A 22,182-nucleotide genomic window follows, 5' to 3' on the forward strand; every position below is an offset into this window, starting at 1 on the left:
GCCACATCATGCTGGGGTCCACCCTCTCTCCCTCGTGGGTCCTGCTTTCGATTCTGTTTATTTCCAAGAAAAACCACACAAAGTTTCATTTTCTCTTTCTCCTGGTGGGGTGGGGCGGACTGGGTGTTTGTCTTTGGAGTGTGAGTCCTGACAGCTGTGGGTGGAGGCTGACAGCTTCCCTGTGGGTTCAGAGGTTCCCTGAGTGGGGGCTCAGATGCCCAGCCTTCTGCGGCTCACACCCGCAAGGCCACAGCACATGTACCTGCTCCCAGGTCCACTGGGCCCCTTGCCTCTGCTGTGAGCATGGCCGAGGCTCCTGCTGACCCAAGCAAGAGAGGTAAGGCTCTTCCTCCTCCAGGGAGCAGGGGTAATTCCTGGGGCTGGGGGCGGGTTCCTCCTTCTTTCCAGAGGTTGCTTGGCCCAGGTAACAGCAGTGTGTTGGAGAACAGGGGACAGAGTGGGGCAGGGAGCCGAGCCATCCCTCCAAAGGCTCCTGTGTCTAGGTGCATGAAACACCCCAGCATCAAGAGCAGTGCTGTCCCATTTCCTAGGTGGCACAACCGGGGCCCTGCACCGTGAAGTCCCCGGCTGTCACAGCTGACAACCACCGGTGGCTCTGCACAGTCATCCTGAGAACCAAAGCTTGGTGCTTGGAAAAGAGGCACATGCTCCTGTTTTCTGTGGGTTATATTCTTTCCTTGGTGACCATTTTTTTCCGGAGGCCACCAGGAAGAATGCCTCAGCCAGCATGGAGGGCCGCTCCTTTCTAGGGACCCCGCTAAGCGCCTGCACACATGGGTGGTTTTCATTTTTTTTTTTTTTTGCTCTTGTTCTGTGTTTTGCTGAATCCCTAAAGTCGCTGCTGTTGCCGCAGTTTCACCCGTGGGGAAACTGAGGCACGGGGTCTGTGCAGCAGGGGCTCAGTTCGCCAGAGATTAAAAAGGAGAAGCGAGCGCTGGGGAGGAGTGATGGTGGCCGGCTGTGACCCAGGAGCACTGGCCGTGACTAGTGCCCGCTTTTCCTGGTAGGACCCTGCAGGCACCGGGCAAGGAGATTCTGCCTCCCCGAGCGACTTCCCTTGTTGCTGGGCTTGTCCCCTGCCCCTGCTCTGGTCCACAACCTCCCACTGTCAGACCCAGAGGCTCTAGGCTTGCTCTTCATTCACCTCCCTGACCCCACTTGTCCTTTGGGGTCTGGGTGGCCCTGCAGCGCTCAGGGTGGGCTCCTCAAGAACTTACACTTTTTGCAAGACAAGGCAAAGCCAGGTGCAGAGTTGGTTGGGTGTCCCTCCCCTGGGTAAACTTGGTGGCTGAAGGAGGAGTGGGTGAGCCTGATCCTCTCATTGCTCTCCACCTGCTCCCAGCACGGTAGCAACATTCTGATCACAAGAACAAGCCCCAGCCCCAACTGTGGGGTCACAAGCTCATTACTGGGCCCCACAAGGGCCTCTGCTGGGGCCAGGGCCAGCTGACTGTCTGCTGATCAGGAAAGAAACCCCAGATGGCAGAGGAAGGGACTCAGGCAGTCCCAAGGAGAACCCTCCTCTCACCACCTGCAGTATTCTTAGGGGCAGAAACTTCCTGGTGACAGGCCAGGCCACCGCCCATGTGGCTCTCCCAGCTGCTTTTCCCTGGACGTCACCCGTCACCTGGACACAGCGTCTGTGTCGTGCTGTCAGCTGGCAGCGCCCCTGGGGTTTTGTTTGTGTTAATGATGGGAGGTGATGGCTCTGATTTCCAGGCCTTGCCCTAGGAGGAGTAGGGGCTGTTTGCAAAGTTCTTCCTTGAGTCCCCACAAGGCTTAGGGCTCCTTGTGCTCAGACCAGGAAGCAACATGCCAGTTGCCCTGGGCCAGCTGGGCAGTGTCTGTCCAAGCAGAGGACAAAGCATTCACTCATTCACTCACTGATTCATTCAGCTTTCATTCCATGTGCACCTACTGTGTGCCTGGCTCTGGGCAAGACACTAAAGGTCTGACAGGGAACCAGGCAAACAACAGGGACCCCGTGGGGATGTTCTGCAGGGGACCCAGTCAGAGCAGCCAACACCAGCAAGCACAGGGAGGAGGCTTCCCAGAGGAGACGGCTCTGAGCAGAGGACGAGGAGATGCTGGACGGGTCCGAGAGGGTCTTTCTGAGTAGGGCCACATGCAGGCAAGTGGACTGGGAGGAGCATGGGGGCCCTTGGAGAGAAGCGGGGGTCAAGTGCAGAAGAGACCCTGGGGGAAATGGCTGCATTTGGTGGATCCCACCATCCTGGAGATGGGGAAGCACAGGACTCAAGAGAGACCTGAGTGTGGCATTTCAGGACTCCGCAGACCTGAGTGTGGCATTTCTTTCCTCCGCACCTGAGGAAAGACCTGCTTCTGAATGTCTGTGGGACTTGTGGCTCTGATCATAACGGCACCCCTGAGGTTGACAGCAGGGGCACCAGAAGCACCGATGGCAAAGGCCCTGGGCCAGACGTGCCTGCCCCCCCTTCTATCCCCTGCTCCTGGGACGTGGGGAGCTGAGCGTTCCCACCTGCCCTGGTACCACGCCTGGGAGGGCACATGGAGAGGGTGTGCACCGCCTCTGTCCCTGTCACCCATCCAACCCACGTGCTTGTCTCTCCACACAAAGGCTCTACTGCTGCCATGGATGGTTTCTGCCCTGGACCCTACTGAAGAGGGGGGCCTCCCTGGCCTCCTAGAGTCTTTGGCCCTCTCCACCCAGGGGATCTGGGGCTCAGTTCTCTCTGCCTTCCCCTCCTCCCAGGCCACCTTGAGCAGAAGATCCTGCAGGTGTTGGGAGATGCCAGCTCCCCTCTGAAGTCCTACCAGCTGGCGAAGGAATGCCAAGTGCCCAAGAAGGAGCTCAACTCAGTCCTCTACCGAATGGCCAAGGAGGGGACAGTCTCCCAAGTTGCCCCCGCAACATGGCGCTTGGGCACAGGTGATCCCGGAGGTGTGGATCCCACCCAGCCTGCCCAGGACAGCCATGGTAAACTGTGTTCCTGGGCGGGTTGGGCCCACGGGAGACATCTGGGCAATGGACAAGCACAGATTTGGGCCTGGGTTTGAATCCAGGCTCTGCCACTTGGGGACATCTAATGTCTCTTGATTTTTTACTTTTTCTGGTCGATGGTGATGACAGTAGGGCCATTTCGTAGGAGCTGCTGGGATGACTAGGTGCAGAGAGCCCAGTACCAGCAGAGTAGGTCACAGCAAAGCACACGTGGTAAGAAAAACAATGATGGCAACATCACAGTGACCATGATGGTGGCCGAGCACACTCAGGGACACCTGAGCACAGGTCTGGCCCCAGAGCCCTCGGACACCAAGCCTGACACTCAGTGGGCACCTACGTTCACCTGGCCTCACACACCCCAGAGCTGGTGCCTGCTCTCCCAGCCCGTGCCCAGCCCCGACCCGCCTGTCTTCCTCCAGCCCAGAAGCCCCAGGAAGAAGATGCTGCCGCGGCAGAGAATCCTGGCCCTCAGCTCAGCGAGCTGGGTAAGCACAGCCTCCGCTTCGGCCAGCCCTGCCGCCCCCACCCCAAGCCCTCCCAGAGGTACAAGGTGTCACCAGTGCTGAGTCCAGTCCTACCCAAGGGGCTCCTACCAAAGGTCCCAAGGCCAGAGTTGGTCTTTGTGGCAGCCCAAGAATCTAAATGGCCGAGAAATTGTTTCTCTGCCGCTTCTGTGCACCTGCCAGGCGCAGGGCTGTGGCACCTGGCAGGCATCCTAGGTCACAGCTGCTCGCGGGGTATCCCTGCTGCTCCACCCAGGTCACAGGCCCCTGTCCCCAGATACACAGCCAGCGAGCAGCGGGGCAGACCCACACTTGGGAACGGGGTCTCCTTAACCACCTAGTCGCCCTGCCTCCCAGAGGAAAGGATCTACGGGTTTCTGAAAGCCAGCGGGCCCTGCAAGGCCCTGGGCATCGCCCAGGCCCTGGGAATGAGGACAGCGAAGGACGTGAACCCAACCTTGTACAAGATGAAAAGCAAGCGCCTTCTGGACCAGGACCAGAAGCTGCAAGTGTGGCGCGTCTCTGCACCAGGTAGGCCCCCCCTGCTATCCACGCCCATGCACGCAGCACCCAAGAGAAGCCATCGCGCCCAGCACCCAGTACTTGGCGAGTGCCCTTCTGAGCACTTTGCCTGCTCCCCTTCATTAGAACCTGCCAGAAGCTTCTAGAGGTGGCACTGACCATCCCTTGGAGAAGGTTCCGGGAGAGAAAGTGCTGGCGGGCTGAGCTGCGATCTTGGGATTTTAAAGTTGGCCAAGAGAAGGTGAGGCAAGGCTCAGGCCCCTCAAGTGTGGCATCCAGGGCCACCTAGCCTCAGGCACACAGGGCCTAGAGCCTCGGTCACCCCAGAGGCTGCAAAGATGTTTCCATTTTGATTTCTTTTAAAGTCAGAAGAAAAAAAAAACATTTTAACAATAACGGGCATCTAGGAATGAACGCAGCCTGGGAGGTTTTTGTCTTCCTACCACGCAGTCATAAAGTATAATTTAATTTTATTTCCATATGGATGAAAGAGCCCATCCACAAAGACACCACGGCCAAGGGCCTTGGAGGTGGTGTTGTGGCTGGTGGGTCCGCAGAGCTGGGGAAGGAGCCTCCCCACACCCCCACAGTGCCCATGTGGGGTCAGCATCGAAGGGCAACATGGGGAAGGATTGATGAGGTGGGATAGCAGCTGGAGTTCAAATCGGTGACAAGTTCAAATCAATGTCACTAGTCATGGGGGGCATCTGAGTGTTTGATACAGGGGAGAGGCCCCTGGGGTTCAGGGCCTGGAGCTGTGGGTGCCTCCCAGGGAGGGGGACAGAGGGTGGGGAGAGAGGACGTGGCTCCTGCAATCCTCCCAGGAGCCATCCTGGGCCTGGGTGGCGGGGCCACCTGCCATCTTGACCCTGAGCTCCCTCTGTGACACCCGAGCAGCTGTCCATCATGCAAGGCTGGAGTCACCCCATGCAGGTTCCCGGATTCCCAGATCGGGTGCCTGGGAATCCTTTTAACAAACTCTCCAGGGAGCCTCAGACCCCTAGAGAGGTGCAAAGGGATAGAGCGGAATATTATTTTGCAGAAGATTCTGAAGGAAGAAATCCATCTGCGACAGCAGTGTGCCAGCAGAATCCCGTCTACATGATCTGCCAGAGTGGACCCAACTGCCACATTACCATCACGAACTCTGAAGCCATCCAGATCGGACACGGGAACGTCTTAATGAAGCAGGAAGTCTCTGAGGGCAGCGGTGAGTCATCTGACCGGCACCCAGGAGGACGGACCTCAGAGGGCTTGTGGGGGCACTCAGTCCTCCAAGGAGGAAGGAAGGACAGCTTGCCAATGTCCGCGGCCCTCCTTTATAGCTGTTGTGAGAACGAGGGGCCTGCTGTCCCTTCACTCCAGTACCTTTTGCTCCTTTTAATGGAATGCAGTATTTTGAGAAAAAATTCAGTGAGGAATAATTCAAAGTCTTCCTTGTCAGCAGAATATCACAAGTGCACTGTGGAGCTATTTCATTTTCTCAGGACACACTTCTTTCCCCACATCAGCATGTGTTGGAGGTTGGGGTGCAGGTCAGCAGAGACAGGTTCGTTTTGTTGAAATGCAGAGCTGCAGGCTGAACATGCTCCATGCCAGGCACCAGGGCTGTGGCACCTGGATGCCAGCTTCTTTCAGTCCAGCCCGGCACCCTGTATGAGAACACCTGCCCCAAATTCAAACGCAGCCCGTAACCTTGGGAGAGCAGGGCTCTCCCCTGGGCCTCAGTCTCCCAGATGTGAGATGAGGAACTTTGTTCTGATGTCTTTCTTGATGGTCATCTCCCCCATGGGAATCCTCCCATGTCACCTCCTCGACTTTGGCTACGTCCCTGTTTGTTTCATCAGTGCTGTTGAATGGTCCACTCCCCACCCCCGACTTGAATATATTTTAAAATAAAAATTTTAGCTTTCCCCCTGAGTTGAAAGCCATGAAGTTCACCATAAAGATAACTGTCCGGGAGACGAAATGATGTGTTGAGAACACGCTTACACCAAGGAAGGGCCTCCTGATGGGATCAGAAGGCTGAGAAGGACCAGGAAGCAGGCAACGGGTGACCACTGAGACTGCAGGTGTCCCCGTGGGACCCTGGGCAGGGCCCCACTCAGGACACCCTGGCTGCAGCTCCGTGGCTACCTGCTTTCCAGTCCAGACATCCTGGTGCCCCTCCTAACACTGTGTCACTGTTCTAGGTCCCACAGCTCCCAACCAGCTGCCCCCAACTGCCCCAGGTGATTCCTCGGCTCAGGGACCCCTGGCAGGTGGCTGGGGGTCCCAGGAAATCCACATGGAGCGGTCCCTGCTCAGACGGGTGCAGGTGGGACACAGCAACGAGATGAGCTTCCACAGCGACCTGCCGGAAGGCCCTGCCCACGGGCTCTCGTCCAGCCCTCCAGGTAACTGGAGTCCTGTGGCCACGTTCTCCCCCGCCCCACTCAGTTCCTGGGGGGCAGGAACAGGAGCCAGAGTCTTTTCAGGGGGTCTTTTCCTTCCGAGAGACTGAACCACTCTGTGGCACAGGTGGGGTATTTAGAGATGGCACGCTGGGTCCCCGACCCCTAGCACTGACCAGCCAGAGACCGGTCTCCCCATCTGTAAGACCAGCACGTCCTCCCTGAGAAGCCGAGGCTGGCCAGCTGAAGCAGGGTCAGCACAGTGACCAGAGGCCCTGAGCCAGGGCCTCCCAGGCAGGGACAGATGGGATAGGAGGGGCACCACAAGGGCTCAGGAGCAGGGGCCCAGCTGGGGGAGAGGTCAGCCAGCGGAAGAGTGTGGGGTTCTGCCAGCCAGGGTCAGAGGTCGGGAGGGAGGCCAGGGTGAGTGTGGACAGCTCTTTCCAGAAGTCTGGGTGGAGGAGCCAGATGGCAGGGGCTGGGGCTGGGCGTGAGCAAAACCAAAGGTGGGGACCCTGACCCAGCCCTGCCAGGAAGCAGAGAGATGAGATGAGGAGGGAATCCCTGGGGCCCAGAGAAAGGCTGAGGTGCCGGGTCCTCTAGGGGCTCTGGAGGGCAGGAGGAGTGGCCGCCTGGTGGTGAAGGGTGTGAGGGCGCGGGCGTCGGCTGTTGGCTGAGCCAGGTAGCCACTGGTGAAGTCAGCAAGGAGGACTTGGAGCCAGGCTGGGAGCTGGGCTCTGGGGCCACCGTCCTGCTGCCCACTCTCCGGCGTCTCTTCGGCTGGTCCGCAGTCTCAGCCACGGCCGGTGACTCGGAAGCTTCATTTGAAATGCGAACGCCCCAGCCAGACCCTCACCCCAAGGCGGACGCAGTCCAGAGAGTCCACATCAAGTCCTGCTTCCTCGAATACACCACCATCGGCAACGGCAACAGGATGACCGTCCTCCCAGCAGGCCCAGAGGCCACCAGCCCAGGCTCAGCCATGGGGCCTGGAGATGGCCGGCAGGACCCTGGGGAGCTGAAGGAGGGCGCAGGTGGGCTGGTCCCCCCCCCTGGCCCCCAGCTGCCCATTTCCCAGGGCTGGGAGGCAGGGTGGGTGATGGCAAGGACAGGTGGAGTGGCTACTGAGGTCACCTCTTCCAGCCCAGGGCCTCACCCTCGCTGGGCCTCTGACCTCTCCTCTGTAAGGGGGTGACAAGAGCAGCGTAGTGACCCCTGCAGGCCTCGTGAGGAGGGGATTGGACGAGCAGGCGAAGCGCTCAGCTGCCTGCCCAGCCCAGGGCACAGTCAGCAGCAGGAGGTGCGGTTATTAATGTGGCCTTAGGAGGCGCTGGACACCACAGCCAGCGAGACTTTTGGGGGGTGGGCGGCCCTGCTGCAGCCACAAGGCCCTGGGCATGAGTGTCACCTGCCCAGAGCTCAGGCCTCTCTCACGACCTGCTGGGGTCCCGGTTGGGTTGTCCTCGAGGTCATCCACTGACCTGAGTCCTTCTCTGCTGACGCTCAACTGTCCCAGGACTCGGTCCTGACTGTGGGGTTGAAACCGCCATCAGCTGGGAGAGGGAGGAGTGGTCCCAGAGCGCTGGCCACCCCCTGGGAGGGAGCTCACCTCCCTCTTCTGCACCCACTCCAGGGGCCTGCGTGTGGCCCCAAGGTGGGCTGGGCAGCCTGGGCCCAGCTGAGTGCCAGCAGAGGGGTCCTTCCGCCACAAGAAGAAGAGAAAGGACATGCACAATTAGCAATCCTGCCATGTTCTGCCCCTAGGGACTTGACCCTCTGGCTCAGAGCCAGGGGTTCCACTGTGCAGGAGAAGAGGGTGACAGGGCTGAGGGGACCGCTTGACGTGGGTACAGGGTGGGGAGGGCGTACCTGGTGGGCAGAACAGCGCAGGCAGCAGCCTAGAGGCGAGGACGAGCGGGTGGGGGTGTGCGTGCGCCAGAGCCCAGCTCAGGCTGCAGAGGGGGTGCTGGAGTCACCCTGAGGCAGTGGGAGCCAGAGAAGGGCCTGGAGCAGGGGCCGGCGGAGGTTCTGCCTTCAGTGTGGAGAAGGCGGTGCGGGGGGATTCAGCTCCCGGGCTTCCAGGACTTGGGATAAAATCTCACCAGTGGTCAGAAAACCAGATTGGCAGACTCTAGTGGACAGGCCAGCCTCCATCCGCCAGCCTCTGCAGTCGAGGGTCATATATCCCAGGTCCTGAGGGTCCGTCCTTTAAGCCCCAGCACAGTGAGGAGACCCAGGCCTCACCCCCACCTTCCCACTTGTCTCCAGGACCCTTGGGCGTCCCGGGAATCAGTGAGACCACGTAGGGCACAGGGGAGGGGCAAGTTCCCGGGCCAGGCAGGGAGCCTTCTGCAGATGCAGAGGGGCAGTTGGGGAGGCCAGGGGCGGGGGCGGGGTGGCTGAGAAGCTCCTGCCCAGCAGAAACCTGGGAACGCCCTGGGCTGGGGACAAGGGTGGCCGGCTGGTGACCGGGCAGAGGCTAGGGAGCAAGAGGGCTGACCCCCTGGGCCCAGGGCTGTGGCTGTGACAGGGGCAGCTGAGGCTGGAGGCCCAGGTGAAAGCCACATCTTGTTTGGAGTGAGCAGGGGGCAGCCACTGGTTGAGCAGGGACCGTGGTGAGGCCCGGGATTTTACAGCCCCGCTGGAGGCCATCTGGGCAAAGCCAAGGGCCTGAGGGGAGCCGGGAGCTGCCGCAGTGTTCAGAAAGGGCCGGGCCTGGGGGCGAGGACGCTCAGGTGTCCACTGGGCAAGGAGGGGACCGTGGCTTCAGTCCCCAGTTCTCTGGATGGCCTTGGTTACTCCAGGGGCCTCGTGCTCCTTCGATGATGTCTTCTCTTCCCACAGATCCCACTTCTGAAGCCGAGCCGTCCACAAGCGAGGTCCCCAAAGACGGGGGCCAGGAAGCCCCGGGCAATCCTGCGCAGCTCACCCCCAAGCTGAGGGAGATGACTCTTGGAAACAGCAGCCCCCCCGCTGCAGAGCACAGTGTTTCTGTGGGTGGACGTGGGGAGCTGGAGGGGGGCGAGTAGCAGGGACCTGGGGCTGCACTTGGGAGGCGGCAGGTGCCGGGGAACCTGGGCAGGGTGCCTTGTCTCATGGTCTCTGGACCTGCCCGCTGCCCACATCTGGCCAGCAGGAACCGGCTTTCAGGGTGGGGAAAGGCTCAGGCTGAAGACTGACCAGAAGCAGCCTTGGTGCCGCGAGGAGGGCTGGCTGGGTGGGCTCTCTGTTCTCTCTGGGGCCGGGGCAGGTCCTGCCTCCTGGCCTTCCACCATGGCTGCCTGCGCGGGACGTCACAAACTCACGTCTAAGTCCCCCAGAGCCGCAGCCATGGGGGGGCCTGGCAACGACAGACCCCCATGACAGAATGGGCGCCCTTACAGGAGGCTGAGGGAGCTGGTTTCTCCCCTTTGCGCACAGCCTCCCTCCCTGGGAGGACACGGCAACAAGTGCCATCTTCAAAACAAGCAGCCCTCGGCCACACGGAGCTGTGGCACTTGGTGTCGGACTTCCCAGCCCCCTGAGCTGTGAGCATTAAACTTCGAGTGTTTATAAAGTGCCCAGTCAGAGGTGTTTTGTTACAGCAGCCGGATGCACTGAGACACCGACCCACACTCTTCTCTTCCCTTAAGTCCTGCCTTCAAGGCCTGTCATGCCCACCTGACCTCTAGAATCCTCCCTTCTCTAGGATTGATCTGGGATTTCTTAGCTGAACTCTCAGAGAGCAAATTGCTCACTGACTTCCTGTAGTCCCAAGCAAGTCTTTGGCTGGCCCAGGGGTCAGGTGACCTTCCCTGACCAATCAGCAGGGACCGGCCAATCTGAGTCACAGGGCTGATCCTTGGAACAAGGAGGCCGTCAGCGGGTCCCCCTGACTCAGCCTTCGTGGGACCGCTGGATAGGCAAGAACCTCAGGAGTCCCTTGCACAACCTCAGGGGTCCCCTCCAAGGCTGGGGACTTTATGGGGCTCAGTCTGTTCATTTTCACACCTCCAGGGACAGCGACTGTGGGACAAAGCTCCTTGCCGGCCACCTGCTGCAAGCCGAGCCCTGCTTGGGGCTGCAGAGTGGGGAGAAGACCCACCCTTGTGGTGGCTCACGGTCAGGAGCCGTGACCGTCACAGGAGACATGGGACAGTGAGGCACACAGCCCAGGAGGCCTCTCAGGGAGCAGAGAACCCTGGAGCCCGTCTGCCAGGCCACACAGAGGGGCAGCTGGTGGGATGGGAATGACGCTCCAGGCAGGGACCGCCCGTCTGCCAGGCCACACAGAGGGGCAGCTGGTGGGATGGGAATGACGCTCCAGGCAGGGACCGCCCTGGCCAAGGCGTGGAGGCCGGACCGGCGACATCTCAGAGACTGCAGAAGAGCAGGGTGACCAGGAGCCCACAGCAAAGAAAGCAGGGGGGAGGCTGAGGGCCGCGGACCGCGCCGGGCCACTCCCAGGAACCAAGGGAAGCCAGAAGCCACCCTGCGGCCGAGAACCCAGCGGCTCTGAGCCTGAGGCAGCTGGGGTCATCACGGGAGCAGGGCTCCTGTCCCCTGAGCTGGACGGCACAGCCCTGCCGGGGAAAAGTCACCGCAGCCACGTGGGCTGGGGCCTCCAGATCCCGTCCTGGTGGGGAAGCCCATCTCAAATACCAGCCACCAAGTCGGAGGGCTTACAACTGCGTCTGGTTCTCCGCTCCGGGACTGACTGCCTTCTGCATGAGCTGGGGACCCGTAGCCAGCCTCCGCGCGTTCTGAGGGCGCTGGTTCCCCGGGCTGTGGGAGGCGGGAACACCACGGCTCCCACTCCAGCCCGGACCAGAGCATCCATTTTTCCTATGAAATCTGCCCTCTCTGCATAATTAATTTGTCATCAATACTCTGGCAAAGCATTACTGGCAGCTAATGGGGGCTGGAGGTGAAGGTCAGTGCTGGTCTCTTCGGGAAGGAAATTGACTAGTCACTACTAAAAGCAGAGAATGAGCAGGCTGTCCATCCCCGCCCTCGGTTCTCCCTGTCTACCTGCCTGTCCACCCTCCCTCCTGGGGGATACCTGCAGAGGAATCCTGCAGCCCCGAGAGGGGCGGGAATTTGTTCCGTGAACTGGATATGCTTCTCCAAACCCACACGATCTGCTCAGAGGGCGATTCTGTGTCTCATCCCAGCCCTGCTCCACTCAGGGTGACCTCTCACCTGTGGTTTCAGAAGACGGCCGGGACCGGAAGCCTAAAGTAGAGCCCAGAGAGGCGTTAGGGAGCACTTTGGTTCATGTGACAGAAGCCTAGTTTACCCAAGCGTAAACCAGAACTTATTTGCTCATGCAACTGGGAAGTCAAGGGACTCCGAGGTTCAGGAATGGCTGGATCCAGGGGCTCAGTCCTATGCTCAGGCTTCTTTCTTGCCATCTTTCTAGAGACTCTCTATGTGGCTGAGCTGCAGCACCCAAGGCTTAGGCCACCAGCTTAGCAACCCCAGCAGAAAGAGCTGTCATCAAATCAAACACTGTTGGTAACTTCAGGTCACATGCCAGCCCTTGAGCCAATGGAGAATAGAGCACTCAGCTTGGTTACTGGGGTCCCATGTGCTCCCCAAGGTTGTGGGGGAGTCACCCTGTGGGCTATGTCCCCAAGAAAGAGAGGCTCTGTTACAAGAAAGGGGCGGAGGAGCCAACTAGCAAAACCCAGGCCACTGTAGCCCTGGGTGAGGGTGTTTCTCCCAGAGTCCTCCCCGCCCACACACAGCTGGCTTTACTGGAGGGACAACCGGGAGGTGGCTCACTCTGAGGACCCATGTGGCCTTTCCACGGGTCCCTGTGAGGGAGGGGGCGGCAGGCTCCCGCCCTTCCTTGGCCTGAGGCTGGATGCACAGGGGGACGGTGGCCTTACCCAGAGGTGGCAGATGCCATTGATGGCACAGGACAGGGACTAGGTTCTGTCAGTGCTGCCCAGCCTTCCTTGTGACCCTCCTGCTCCTCTGTCCCCATAGTGCAGCACTGAGAATCCTCTTTGTCCCCTTCACAGACGCTCTGTGGGACCAGAGGGCGACTGGTGGTCATTTGGGGCTTTCTTTTTGTCTTCAGGGCTGGACATTGAAACCAGGGCCACGGGCATGGGACCCAGCACTGGGCGCCATCCCCAGCCCCCCCTGAGGCAGCTTTAAACTGGGCAGTATGCACGGTGGGATGGGTGGGGCAGGGGGCCTTCAGCAGCCCGGGAAGGACAGGCGCTGCCCCCACGGGGCAGGGATGGCGGCTCCCAGGGGAAGCTCAGGGGGAGGAGGAGAAGTGTAATAGGACCTGGAAAGGCTTCAGGCAGTCGAGGGACTAGAAGAAAGAGCCGAGAGGAGGCGTCCAGGGAGCGGGTGAAGATGTGCTGGTAGGACCGACAGTTCCAGGGGAGGGGGTTTGAGGGGTGGACGGAGGAAGCCCTGAGTCTCAGAGGCCGAAAGCTCAGGGAGAGTCCGGGGTGGGAATGATGCGGAGGACCGTGACTTTCTAGAGGGAAGGACACTCTGGTGCTTGGTCCGGGAGCCAGCCAGGCCCCTGGGAGGGTGAGGCTTCAGAAAACCAGGGGCAGATTCCCCACAAGTCCAGAGGTGAAAGGAGCGAGGTCACTTGCAAAAGATAAACAAAGAAGGAACCCGGAGTCCAAGGGGTACAGGGCCCCACGCAGCCACGTGGCCAGTGGCGGGGAGGGTGGACCCCAGAAGATCTGCCCGGGAGGGAGGGGGGTCTGGGGGTGTTCCTTGCTGAAGCTGCTCCATGACTTTTCTCCAGGCTGCTTTGTCAGGAAAAGATGGTGCTGCTCTCTCCCCATCCAGGGGCATGCTGAGAGGGACCACTTAGGAAGGGACCCCGTGCGGGGCGGGGTGAGAAGCTGGGGGCCTGACACTTCGAGGAAACTGTAAAGCGCCCAGGGCCGGCCCAGTCTGGAGGCTGGCGATTGTTTAGGGATTCATCTATAAATGTAGTGGGATACCGCACGTCTATCGGCAGTTTTGAACTAAAACAAAAAGCAGGACTTGCAAACCAACAGAGCTCAGGTCGGGCCTCACCCAGCAGCTCAGGACAAGGTGGTCAAGCACATGCTGTCCCTCATCTCTGGCTCCCCCAGATTCAGCTGTCTCAGGTTCCAAATGGAGACGCTTCAGCCACAGAGAGTTCTGCCCTCCTGGTGTCGAAGTGGTTGCCATGGTTCCAAACTTCACACTCCCAGCAAAGACCAGAGTGGCTTCTAAACCACTCCAGGATTCACAGTTCCTCCTGGCCACGTGGATGAGAGTCATTAGCTGTAGCCCGTCTGGACCTAATTCTGACCTTGGGGGAGCTTAAATACATGTGACCCTCTTAGTAGCTGAGGAAATTGGGTCTGGGGTGGGGGGGAGTGGCTTGGCCAAGGTCACACGGCTACTAAGTGAAACTGCCCACTCCAACCTTTTAGTTCATAACCAGACTTCTCCAGCCCCAAAGGTCAGCCCACCACCCCAGACCCAGCCCTCCCACCTACCGGCTCTGCCGGGGACAGCACAACAAGGTCAGCCCATGGACAGCCATGCTGTGTCCAACGAGGGGGCAGCAGGACCGGCATCTTGTACTCTGTGAAGACACTCCTCCCGCAAGAGGCCATGGAACAGGGGTTCCCTGGACAGGCAGGCTGCGCAGGGTGGGTGGTTCTCAGGGATCCACTGCCCAGGGGGGTAAACCGAGGCTCATGGAGTCAAAGCCATGGCCCAAGGGACAGAGACCGGTCTGGAACCCAGGCAAGTTCTTAGGATGTGGAAGGACAGGACCAAGGCTGCAGCCTGGCTCTGCCCACCTGCCCCCACCTTTTGTGGTCAGCTCTGCCCATGTGTCTCGCTGGCTCCTGCGCCCGCCCCCCCCAGGATCCCCAGAGTGGCCTCCATCAGTTCTGTGTCCACCAACCACTGGAGAAGCTGCCCAGCAGGAGAGGGTGACAGCCCTGGGAGCAGGAGGGTCAGAGGGCAATGGCTGCCCAGCTGAGGCCTCAAAGGTGCCTCTGGGAAGGCCGTGCGCCCCCAGCTCCCCTGGCCTCGGCTGGCAGGTGGTGGCGGCAAACCTGCACCTACGCTCCCTGATGCCCCCCGGCATCCCATGTGAGGGCTCCGGCCTCCTGCCTCCCTCCCCAAGGACCCTCCTGACAGGCGGCCTTGAGTGTCCCAGGTAACCGACTTCCCCCCTGGGGTTCTCCACACAAGGGGACCTCAGGGCAGCCTTGGGGACTAGGACACAGTGTTGTGGGAGGGCGCCCTCCTGCAGAGCACCTTCAGCACACAGCAGAAAGAACGTTCTTCCCCAAACGCCAGCCCCAGACTGAGGACGCGGGTGGCTGGTGGTATGGCAGGTTGCAGTGGGTGGGCATGGTATCACGCTGCAGGGGCACGTCGCTGAGCATGACCACATCAAGTGCCGTCCCCTCTGACCCTCAGTTTCCTCCTCTAGGAGGAAGAAAACACCTTCTGTGTGGTCAGATAAGAGGGGCTCTTGTGGGGATCCCAGGTCGCCCCACACCTCCAGGTGGGGGCCCAGGCAGGGCTTCCTCAATGTGCCTCGCAGCCCCAGGTGGGGACCTCTGTGCCTGCCGTTAACCGGCACACAAGCCTCAGCGCTGACCCCCAGTAGCTCTTGCTGGGTCCCAGAGAAGGCGTGAGGCAGAGCCGCTCGCCACCCAGCGCCACCTTCTGGCGACTCCATGGCAGTAGGCGGCTGGAGGCGGGGAGACCTGCTGCCACCCGCCTGGCCCAGCATCGCGGCTCCAGCATTTCCACAGCCTTGGGCCGAGCGCCACCTGCTGGCCGTTGGCTACCTGACCGCCACTCACCAGGCTGAACTTGGAAACTTTGAAAACAGGGGTCAGACAGGGGCTCCGGGACCCCTTCTGCTCCTTCCCTAGCAGTGGCCAGACACACGACATGTCCCCATGGCTTTGGGGTGTTGCACACCCCCGAAGTGTGCACAGAGCCCTGGCCAAGCTCCTGTGTTGCTCTCCCACTGGCCCCTCCAGCAGTGCCAGAGCCCAAAGCCACTCAAGGGTGGTTTTCTTCCTTCCTGGGGACACTCCTGCAACCTGCCCGGCTCCCGGGGAGCCTCCACCACAGCTCCTGCAGGAGCCACAGGAGCTCACCACAAACTCACTGGCAGCCTGGCGGCTCCCCCAACCCTTCCTTCCACCAGCTCTGCGGGAAAGCTTTCTTAACCCCCTTCACCTGGTGAAAAAAGTGAAACAGAGAGGTCGAGCTACTCGCAGGGTCACACAGCAGAGTCGAGCCCACCGGGATCAAAGCCAGGACACGGGAGTGAAGACAGCTGTGGTGGGAAGAGCCCCACATCCTGCTCCGAGATGCCTCTTCTGGGTGATGAGGAAGTGGAGTTGGGGGCCCCGCTGAACCCCAAGGGCACCTCATCAGCCCATGCTCTCCCTTCGGCTCAGCACACAGGGGGACATTCCCCGTCCACACAACAGCACAGGGACACGGAGGACAACAATGGGGCCACCCCAGGTCCAAAGCCCAGAACTAGCCTCCTCCAGCTGGATGGCCTGGGCAGGCACCTAGTCTCTGTCCTCGGTCTCCTTGTGTGTGACCTGGGGCGATCGCCACCCTCTTTCTGTGATTGCCTTTGGGAGGGAGGGAACAGTGGCCACTTGGAGTGTAGCAGGGGGCAGCTTGGGGGAGAGTCTCTTCATCCCCCTGCCACCTCGAGCTGCCCCACCTCAGCACCCTGGTCACTGCCTTCCCAGGACTGGTCCTCCTCCTTGACTCCTGCTCAGCCGCTGGTCTCCACCTGCCTTGGGCTCGGGATGGAGCAGCCGCCGCCCCGTCCTGCTCAGCCCTGGTGAGGCAGCGGCTTCACTCTCTAGGCTCTGGTGGGGCCGAGTGACCCCCACGCACCTCTCACAATGTCACAGCCATGTACTCTGCTGACCACCATCGCCTCCCACCCCGCCCAGAGGTCACGGGGTCACTGACACAGAGGCCATCCCTCCACAGACCTCCCCAAGTGGCAGCCAGGCCCAGGGCCGGAGTCCCAGCTGCTTCCGGCCCACGGTTGGGTGTCCACCGCTGGCTGTGTGACCTCTGGTAACAAGTCCCCTTTAGCCTCGTGTTCTCATCTGCAAAATAGGTGCTGGAAAGAGAGAGCCCTCGAGCGGTGCCCGTGGGTGGCCATGTGCTTGTGGTCCCCGGCACAGCCACAGCCCAGGCAGCACACGGTACCTCTGCTGTGGGGCAGCTGAGCCACATCCTGTTGGTCCGTCCCCTCCGTAACCTCATGGTGCCTGGGCCCTTCTACAGGTGGAGAGGACAGGCCAGTGGGCTTGGAGGGCTTCAGTCAGTGAAGTGGACACAGGCCTCAGCTCCCTCCAGGAGTGGCAAAGGCTGATGCTGACGGGGACCGACCCCACGGGGGCTTTACAGAGCCACCTGCTGAGCCCGCCAAACAGCCCACCTCCAAACCACCCATGAACTGGGCCAACTGCCTGTCCCTCAGGGGGGGGAAACTGGTGACCCTCTCTGCTCCGACTGGCCAGCCACCCACACTTCCTGGCTGTCTTCTGCAGGCAGTTGGGACCTCCAGAGCCAGAGGAGCCCGGGGCAGGCCACAGGTCATTGTCCGGCATCTCTGGGCTCCCCATCGCGACTCAGGGACAGGGTGGGCTCATTCCCCAGCACCATGGTGTCTGTCCCCAGTGTGCACTTGTCAAAATCCCCTTCCCGTTCCAGTGCAGAGGACTTTCAAATCCCAGCCTTCCTCCAGGGAAGCAAACCAAGAACGGAAAACTCACCCTGCTCCTAGTCAACGCCACCCCGGGGGACGCCGTCGCCCCAGCCGCTTTCCGGCCGCCTCGAGGGCGTGTACAGCTGCTGAGAAAGAATCCTCCCCGACACGGAAAGAATCCACCCTCCAGTGGTGCGTGGGAGCCAGCCCGGCAGACTCCCTGTGGGGTATGAATCACTTTGTAAATTAAAGAGTATCTGGGTGCGTGGAGAAAGATCTAGAAGGAAACCTGAGCGCAGGTGAAGCGGGGCCTGCCCCGGGTGCGAGATTCCCACTGAGGGGGTTCTTTAGGGCTTAATGGGTCTTCTGTAAGGCCCGTGGGGCAGGTGGGTGGGCATGAGCATCTACCAAAGGAGTAGAGTCCTGCTGGGACAGACCCCTGGAGCCCTGGACAAGGTGGACCCTGGCCTGGACCTAGCTGGCCATGGCCGAGACTCTGACCACCAGGTGGCGCCCCTGGTCTTTTTTTGCAGCTGAGTCCAAACTTGAATTCACTGGGCAGAAGGGCAGGGGTCAGTCTCCACTCGGCCCAGCACCCCTGGGTGGGACTGACCCCCGAGGCGCGGCCCTGTGGACCACCACCTCTCGAGTTAGGCAGTTCCCTGGCATAGCGTGGGTGGTCACTCCACGTATGTGTCCCCCCTGTCCAGGCGTGTAGCCTCAAGGTTACTTACCTTCGGCTTACGTCGGAGCAGGGGCCACCTCTAGCCGTCTCTGAGACCCCTGCTCCCCGGGGGCTCCTGCCCTGTTGTGCCCTCCCCGCCACACCGGGGTCTGCTCTGCCGCCCTGACAGCTTTCGTCTTTGACCTTTCTCCCCCTACTCCACAGGATGACATCTCATTGTCCAGCAATGTCCCAGACAGATGCCCAGGCCCTGGCCCTGCAGATCTCAACCCAGCAGGTCTCTGTGGGACCCACGAATCTGTATTTCATGTAAACACCATTGGAAGCTCCTCGCTGGAAACCCTCTGAGGTTAGCTCTGCTCGTCCCTGAGCTGCCGTGCAGGACTGGCCTGACCCCTCTGGTCACCCACGCCCTCCTACCCCAGGACCCCTGCACGTGCTCCACCTATGCTTCTTCCTCTCTGCATTTCCTGGCTCATCTTCAGGGTGTCAAGAGACCCTCCCTGTCCCCTCAGCTACTCTCTCCCAGGGCCAGGCATGTCTCATCCCCAGTGGAGACTCTGGGTGCAGGGCCTGTCGCACGGGGCACCCAGAGTCTCCACTGGGCCTCCACAGGGCTCAGATTCAGCCCTGACGGGGTGGGACCGGTGCCCGTGGCGTCCTGTCTCCCCCTGGACTTGAGCGTGTCAGTTCCTACTCCCAGGACGGAGGTGCTCAAGTCGGGGCAGCCCCTTTTCCTGCGTCTGCGGCTGGACCCTGCCTCACCTCCGCCTCACCTCGTCTCTGTCCCATGGACTGTGTCCCACACTCACTGGGCCCTGGTGTCCCCCCCAGGGACTTGCAGTGTCTACCACGGGGCTGGGCAAGCCTGCATCGGTGGGCAGTCCTCAGACCCCAGGGGGTCAGCATCTGCCGGTGGACTTCACAGAGATGCCAGCCCAGGGTCCACTCCAGAGGTCCCGCCTGGGTGTGGCTGAGGTCCAGCAGTCCCCAGGAGACCTGGTGCAGGCCAGCCTCGGGGCTCACATGCCACTCGGCCCAGGACCAGTGCAGACAGGGCTGGGGTGACACTAAGAACAGAGAAGATCTGACCTCGGCCTTTGGAGGACTGAGAGCTGGACACTAGATGCCGGCCCCCCTGGTCTGTCTGGCCCTGCGGCTGCCTTGGTGGCTCAGCCTTACCCCAGGCTGTGTGGCCTCGGGCAAGCACCCGCCCTCTCTGTGCCTGGTGTCCCGTTGGCATTGACTGTCAGGACAGCTGTGGAGAGCAGCCCCTTGACGTGCTTGGACAGGCCTGGCGCAGTGAGGCCGAGGGAAGGAAAGGGTCAGCAGGGAGCAGAGGCCCCTGAAGAAGCCCCGCCTCCTCTGGCCAGCAGCAGGTGCACAGGTGCAGCCCCCTGGCTCCCGTTCCCCCCTGCCACCTGCTGCGCTCTCAGCCTCCGTCCCCTCACCTGTCGAGGTCCTCACCCATCCAACCTCACGGCTCACGTGGCCCGAGGACTGACACTCAGGTCCCTTCCCAAGGGCAGTGTCCCTGCCTGGCACCTTTGTGCCCTCATCCAGGGCCTGGGACCTTGTCCCTGCCCCTCCCTCCTCTGCTCCTTGGGCAGCCAGGATGTCCTGTCCCCTGCAGTGTTCACGAGCGGTCTTCGTGCTGCCCCGGGGCCTTTCTGTGACGTGAAGCCTCATCCCAGCACAGGTCCAGATCCGCGGGGAATGATTAACAGACCCCGGGGGGGGGGGGGGGGCTGGACCTCCTGCTGGGAACTCCGGATCCCAGGGACTCCGGCTTCCGGTCAGCCGCTTCGCCGGGCTCGAGCTCCTAGCTGCTCCGGAACACGGGGCCTTGTAAGCCACCCAGGAGCAGGCAAATAGCCAAGAGGACACGGGCAGACACCCACCAGGACAGCAGAGCCCCACAGCCAGTGGCTCCCAGGTGGCCACTGGCCCTGGGTTACATCTAGAGGTGTCCAGGGGAGGGGGCTCCTCAGAGGCCAGGAGCCCCATGGACCCGGGTCTCCCGTGGGACATCAGCTCCCCCAGCCCAGACCTCTGCCCTCCACTCCTCCGGCTTCTCCTGCCCGGGAGCCCAGGGCTGTGGACAGACAGGGTCAGGATGGCGCAAAGCAAGAGCGGGGCCGCGAGAGACCCCCCTGTGGGCCCGACTGGGCAGGAAGCCATGTGCCTTGACCTGCTGGATCAAGGGGCAGGGAGCTGGGAGGAGCCAACCAGCAGGGGACAGGCAGGGGACAGGCAGGGCAGAGCCCCGACCAGACCAGCGGGCTGGGCCAGCAGCACCCCCCTGCTCCTCGCAAAGCAGGACCAGGGAAGCTGGGCTCAGAGCTTGGGGACGACTGTCACACAGCCAGAAAGCCACACGGCGGCAGGGGAGCTGGCAGCGTGGCTGGGGTAGGGTCCCCACGTTTCCCCATGGCCTCCTCCCCGGCCAGCAGCCCCTCCCACTGACGTGGCCTCGGCGCAGCCACCTCCAGGCGTGTCGTGGTGTGTGGGTGACAGAGGGTGGCCTTTGGGAGCCCACTGTAAGGGACCACTGCCTTTCTGCCTGTGGCCAGGGAGCACTCAGATTTTGCCATGAGAGACCTGCATTCAAATCCTGCCTCCCCGCGAGGCCTCGGGAGGGTCTCCTCTCCCCGAGTCTCGGTGCCCTGCACATCAGGACAAGGCTGTTCGACCCTCTTTAACGGGGCGTGCTCAGAAAGCGACTCTACGGGGCAGCCCCCAAAGCTGCTCTCCTCGCGAGCATCCTGTGCTGACCACCATGCGGACCTGATCTCCAGGCAGCGCTCAGGGACTGCACGCAGGGTCGCTAACCAGGTCCACTTCCACACGGAGCCCTGGGTCGGGGCTCAGGAGACCCCATTCCCCGTCTGTAAAAGGGGTCCGTGAGGACCGTCCGCTCTACCAGGCTTCTGAGCCCTGCACACCCAGTACCTCATTAATTCCCACCACAGAACCGGGAGCCTCCCCCCGCGTGGGGCGCTGTCCGCCCCTAGGGCTACTGCGGATGGTGGGGACTTGTGAGGGGCTGGGATCCCCGACCTGGCGAGCACTGTCGTTGCCCCGAAGACAGTGGGGACTCTATCTGCTAAGACCCCCCAGGCCTCCCCAGGACACAGTGAGGTCTGCAGGGCCAGCCGAGGGTCTGGGCTGACAGGTGGGTGCCCCATCCTGTCATCCACGTCCGGCAGCATCCGGGGCACTGGGCTTAGAGCCCAGAGGCCACTGCCAAAGTCTAGGTCTGCTTCGGGCAGCCGAGGTCAGCAGGGTTCCAGCCCCCAAGCAGGAGAGCAGGAGCCAAGCAGGAACCCCGGGCCTGAAGAAGAGCTGTTTTGCTCTGTGTGTCGTGGGGGGCGCCTGCGAGTGTCTCCTGGGACCTGGACCCCAGCACTTCGGGGCCCAGAGCAGCCCAGAGCTTCCCCACAGCTGGTGGAAGAGAGGAAGGACGCGCAGAGTGTGGGGGGATTCCCTGCCCAGGGTCCTGGCTGGGAGGTGGGACTGGGCAGCCGCGAGGTGGCGGCTGGGCAGTGGAGTCGGGCAAGCCTCTCTGGTTGGAGCCGCAGCTCTGTGCTGGTCACAGCACCCAGGCTGGGTTGGTATTTGAAAGTCCCTTCTGGTCCCCTGTGGCACGAAGCTGTGACTCACATACCCCCAGGGCATCTGGAAGGCACCAGGTGAGAAAGGCCGCGGATGGAGACTCAGTCGGAGGCCCACTGAGGAGTCCGCAGCGTCCCCAGCCCCAGTGCCCTGGACGTGGGATGAGAACAGAGCCCCCTGTGGAGAGTGGCGTGTGTCACAGGAAGTCTGATTGCTGTTGGCAGTGAGGCCTCCCGCAGGGGTGGACACCCCACCGCCCCGGCTGAGGAGGACCAGCCACGTGCCCAAGGCTCTGATCCCGGCCGAGCAGTTTGGCCCTGAGCAGAATCGGCCGAATCCTGACCCCTGCCTCCTCCGTTGTCTGAATTCGCCCCAGTCTCCTGTGAACACAGACCTGGGCTTAGGGACACTGGGGGAGGGTCTTCTGGGGCCTCTGTCCTCTGCCAGCCCCAGATCCAGCTCCGAGTTGAGCACCCCTCCTCTGCTCAGGGAGCACGAAGAGGAGGTTCCATGGTTAAAGCTACGACAGCAGCAAAAGCACATCTCTTCCTTCCAGAACAATCCACAGGTGGCTGCCAGCTCCCTGTGCCTGAGGACTCGCCCCAGCTGCCCAGGGGCATCAGGAGCCCTGGGACGCTGCAGCCTGCTCCCCAGGAGCTCCGCGGCGGTTGGGCAGGACTCACCCTGGCTACAAGTCTACCGACCCCCTGGGACGGTCCCTCAGCCCTTCCCACCAG

General features: G+C 61.5%; 1 protein-coding gene across 2 annotated transcripts; it reads left to right on the forward strand.

The window, feature by feature from the left end:
* The first annotated feature begins 246 nt into the window (after window positions 1-246).
* Window positions 247-9,609, forward strand: Zbp1 (Z-DNA binding protein 1). Of its 2 annotated transcripts, XM_076849143.1 has the most exons (8): window positions 247-337; window positions 2,756-2,980; window positions 3,427-3,492; window positions 3,868-4,041; window positions 5,075-5,242; window positions 6,225-6,428; window positions 7,217-7,459; window positions 9,270-9,609. In XM_076849143.1, the coding sequence occupies exons 1-8, from the start codon at window positions 304-306 to the stop codon at window positions 9,452-9,454; spliced, it is 1,299 nt and encodes a 432-aa protein (XP_076705258.1). In that variant the 5' UTR covers window positions 247-303; the 3' UTR covers window positions 9,455-9,609. The 2 variants fall into 2 exon arrangements, with proteins under 2 accessions (XP_076705258.1, XP_076705259.1); XM_076849144.1 differs by lacking the exon at window positions 7,217-7,459.
* Window positions 9,610-22,182: the final 12,573 nt, after the last annotated feature.

The sequence above is a fragment of the Callospermophilus lateralis genome, chromosome 3 (assembly GCF_048772815.1).
Source record: "Callospermophilus lateralis isolate mCalLat2 chromosome 3, mCalLat2.hap1, whole genome shotgun sequence".
Taxonomy (NCBI): Eukaryota; Metazoa; Chordata; class Mammalia; order Rodentia; family Sciuridae; genus Callospermophilus; species Callospermophilus lateralis.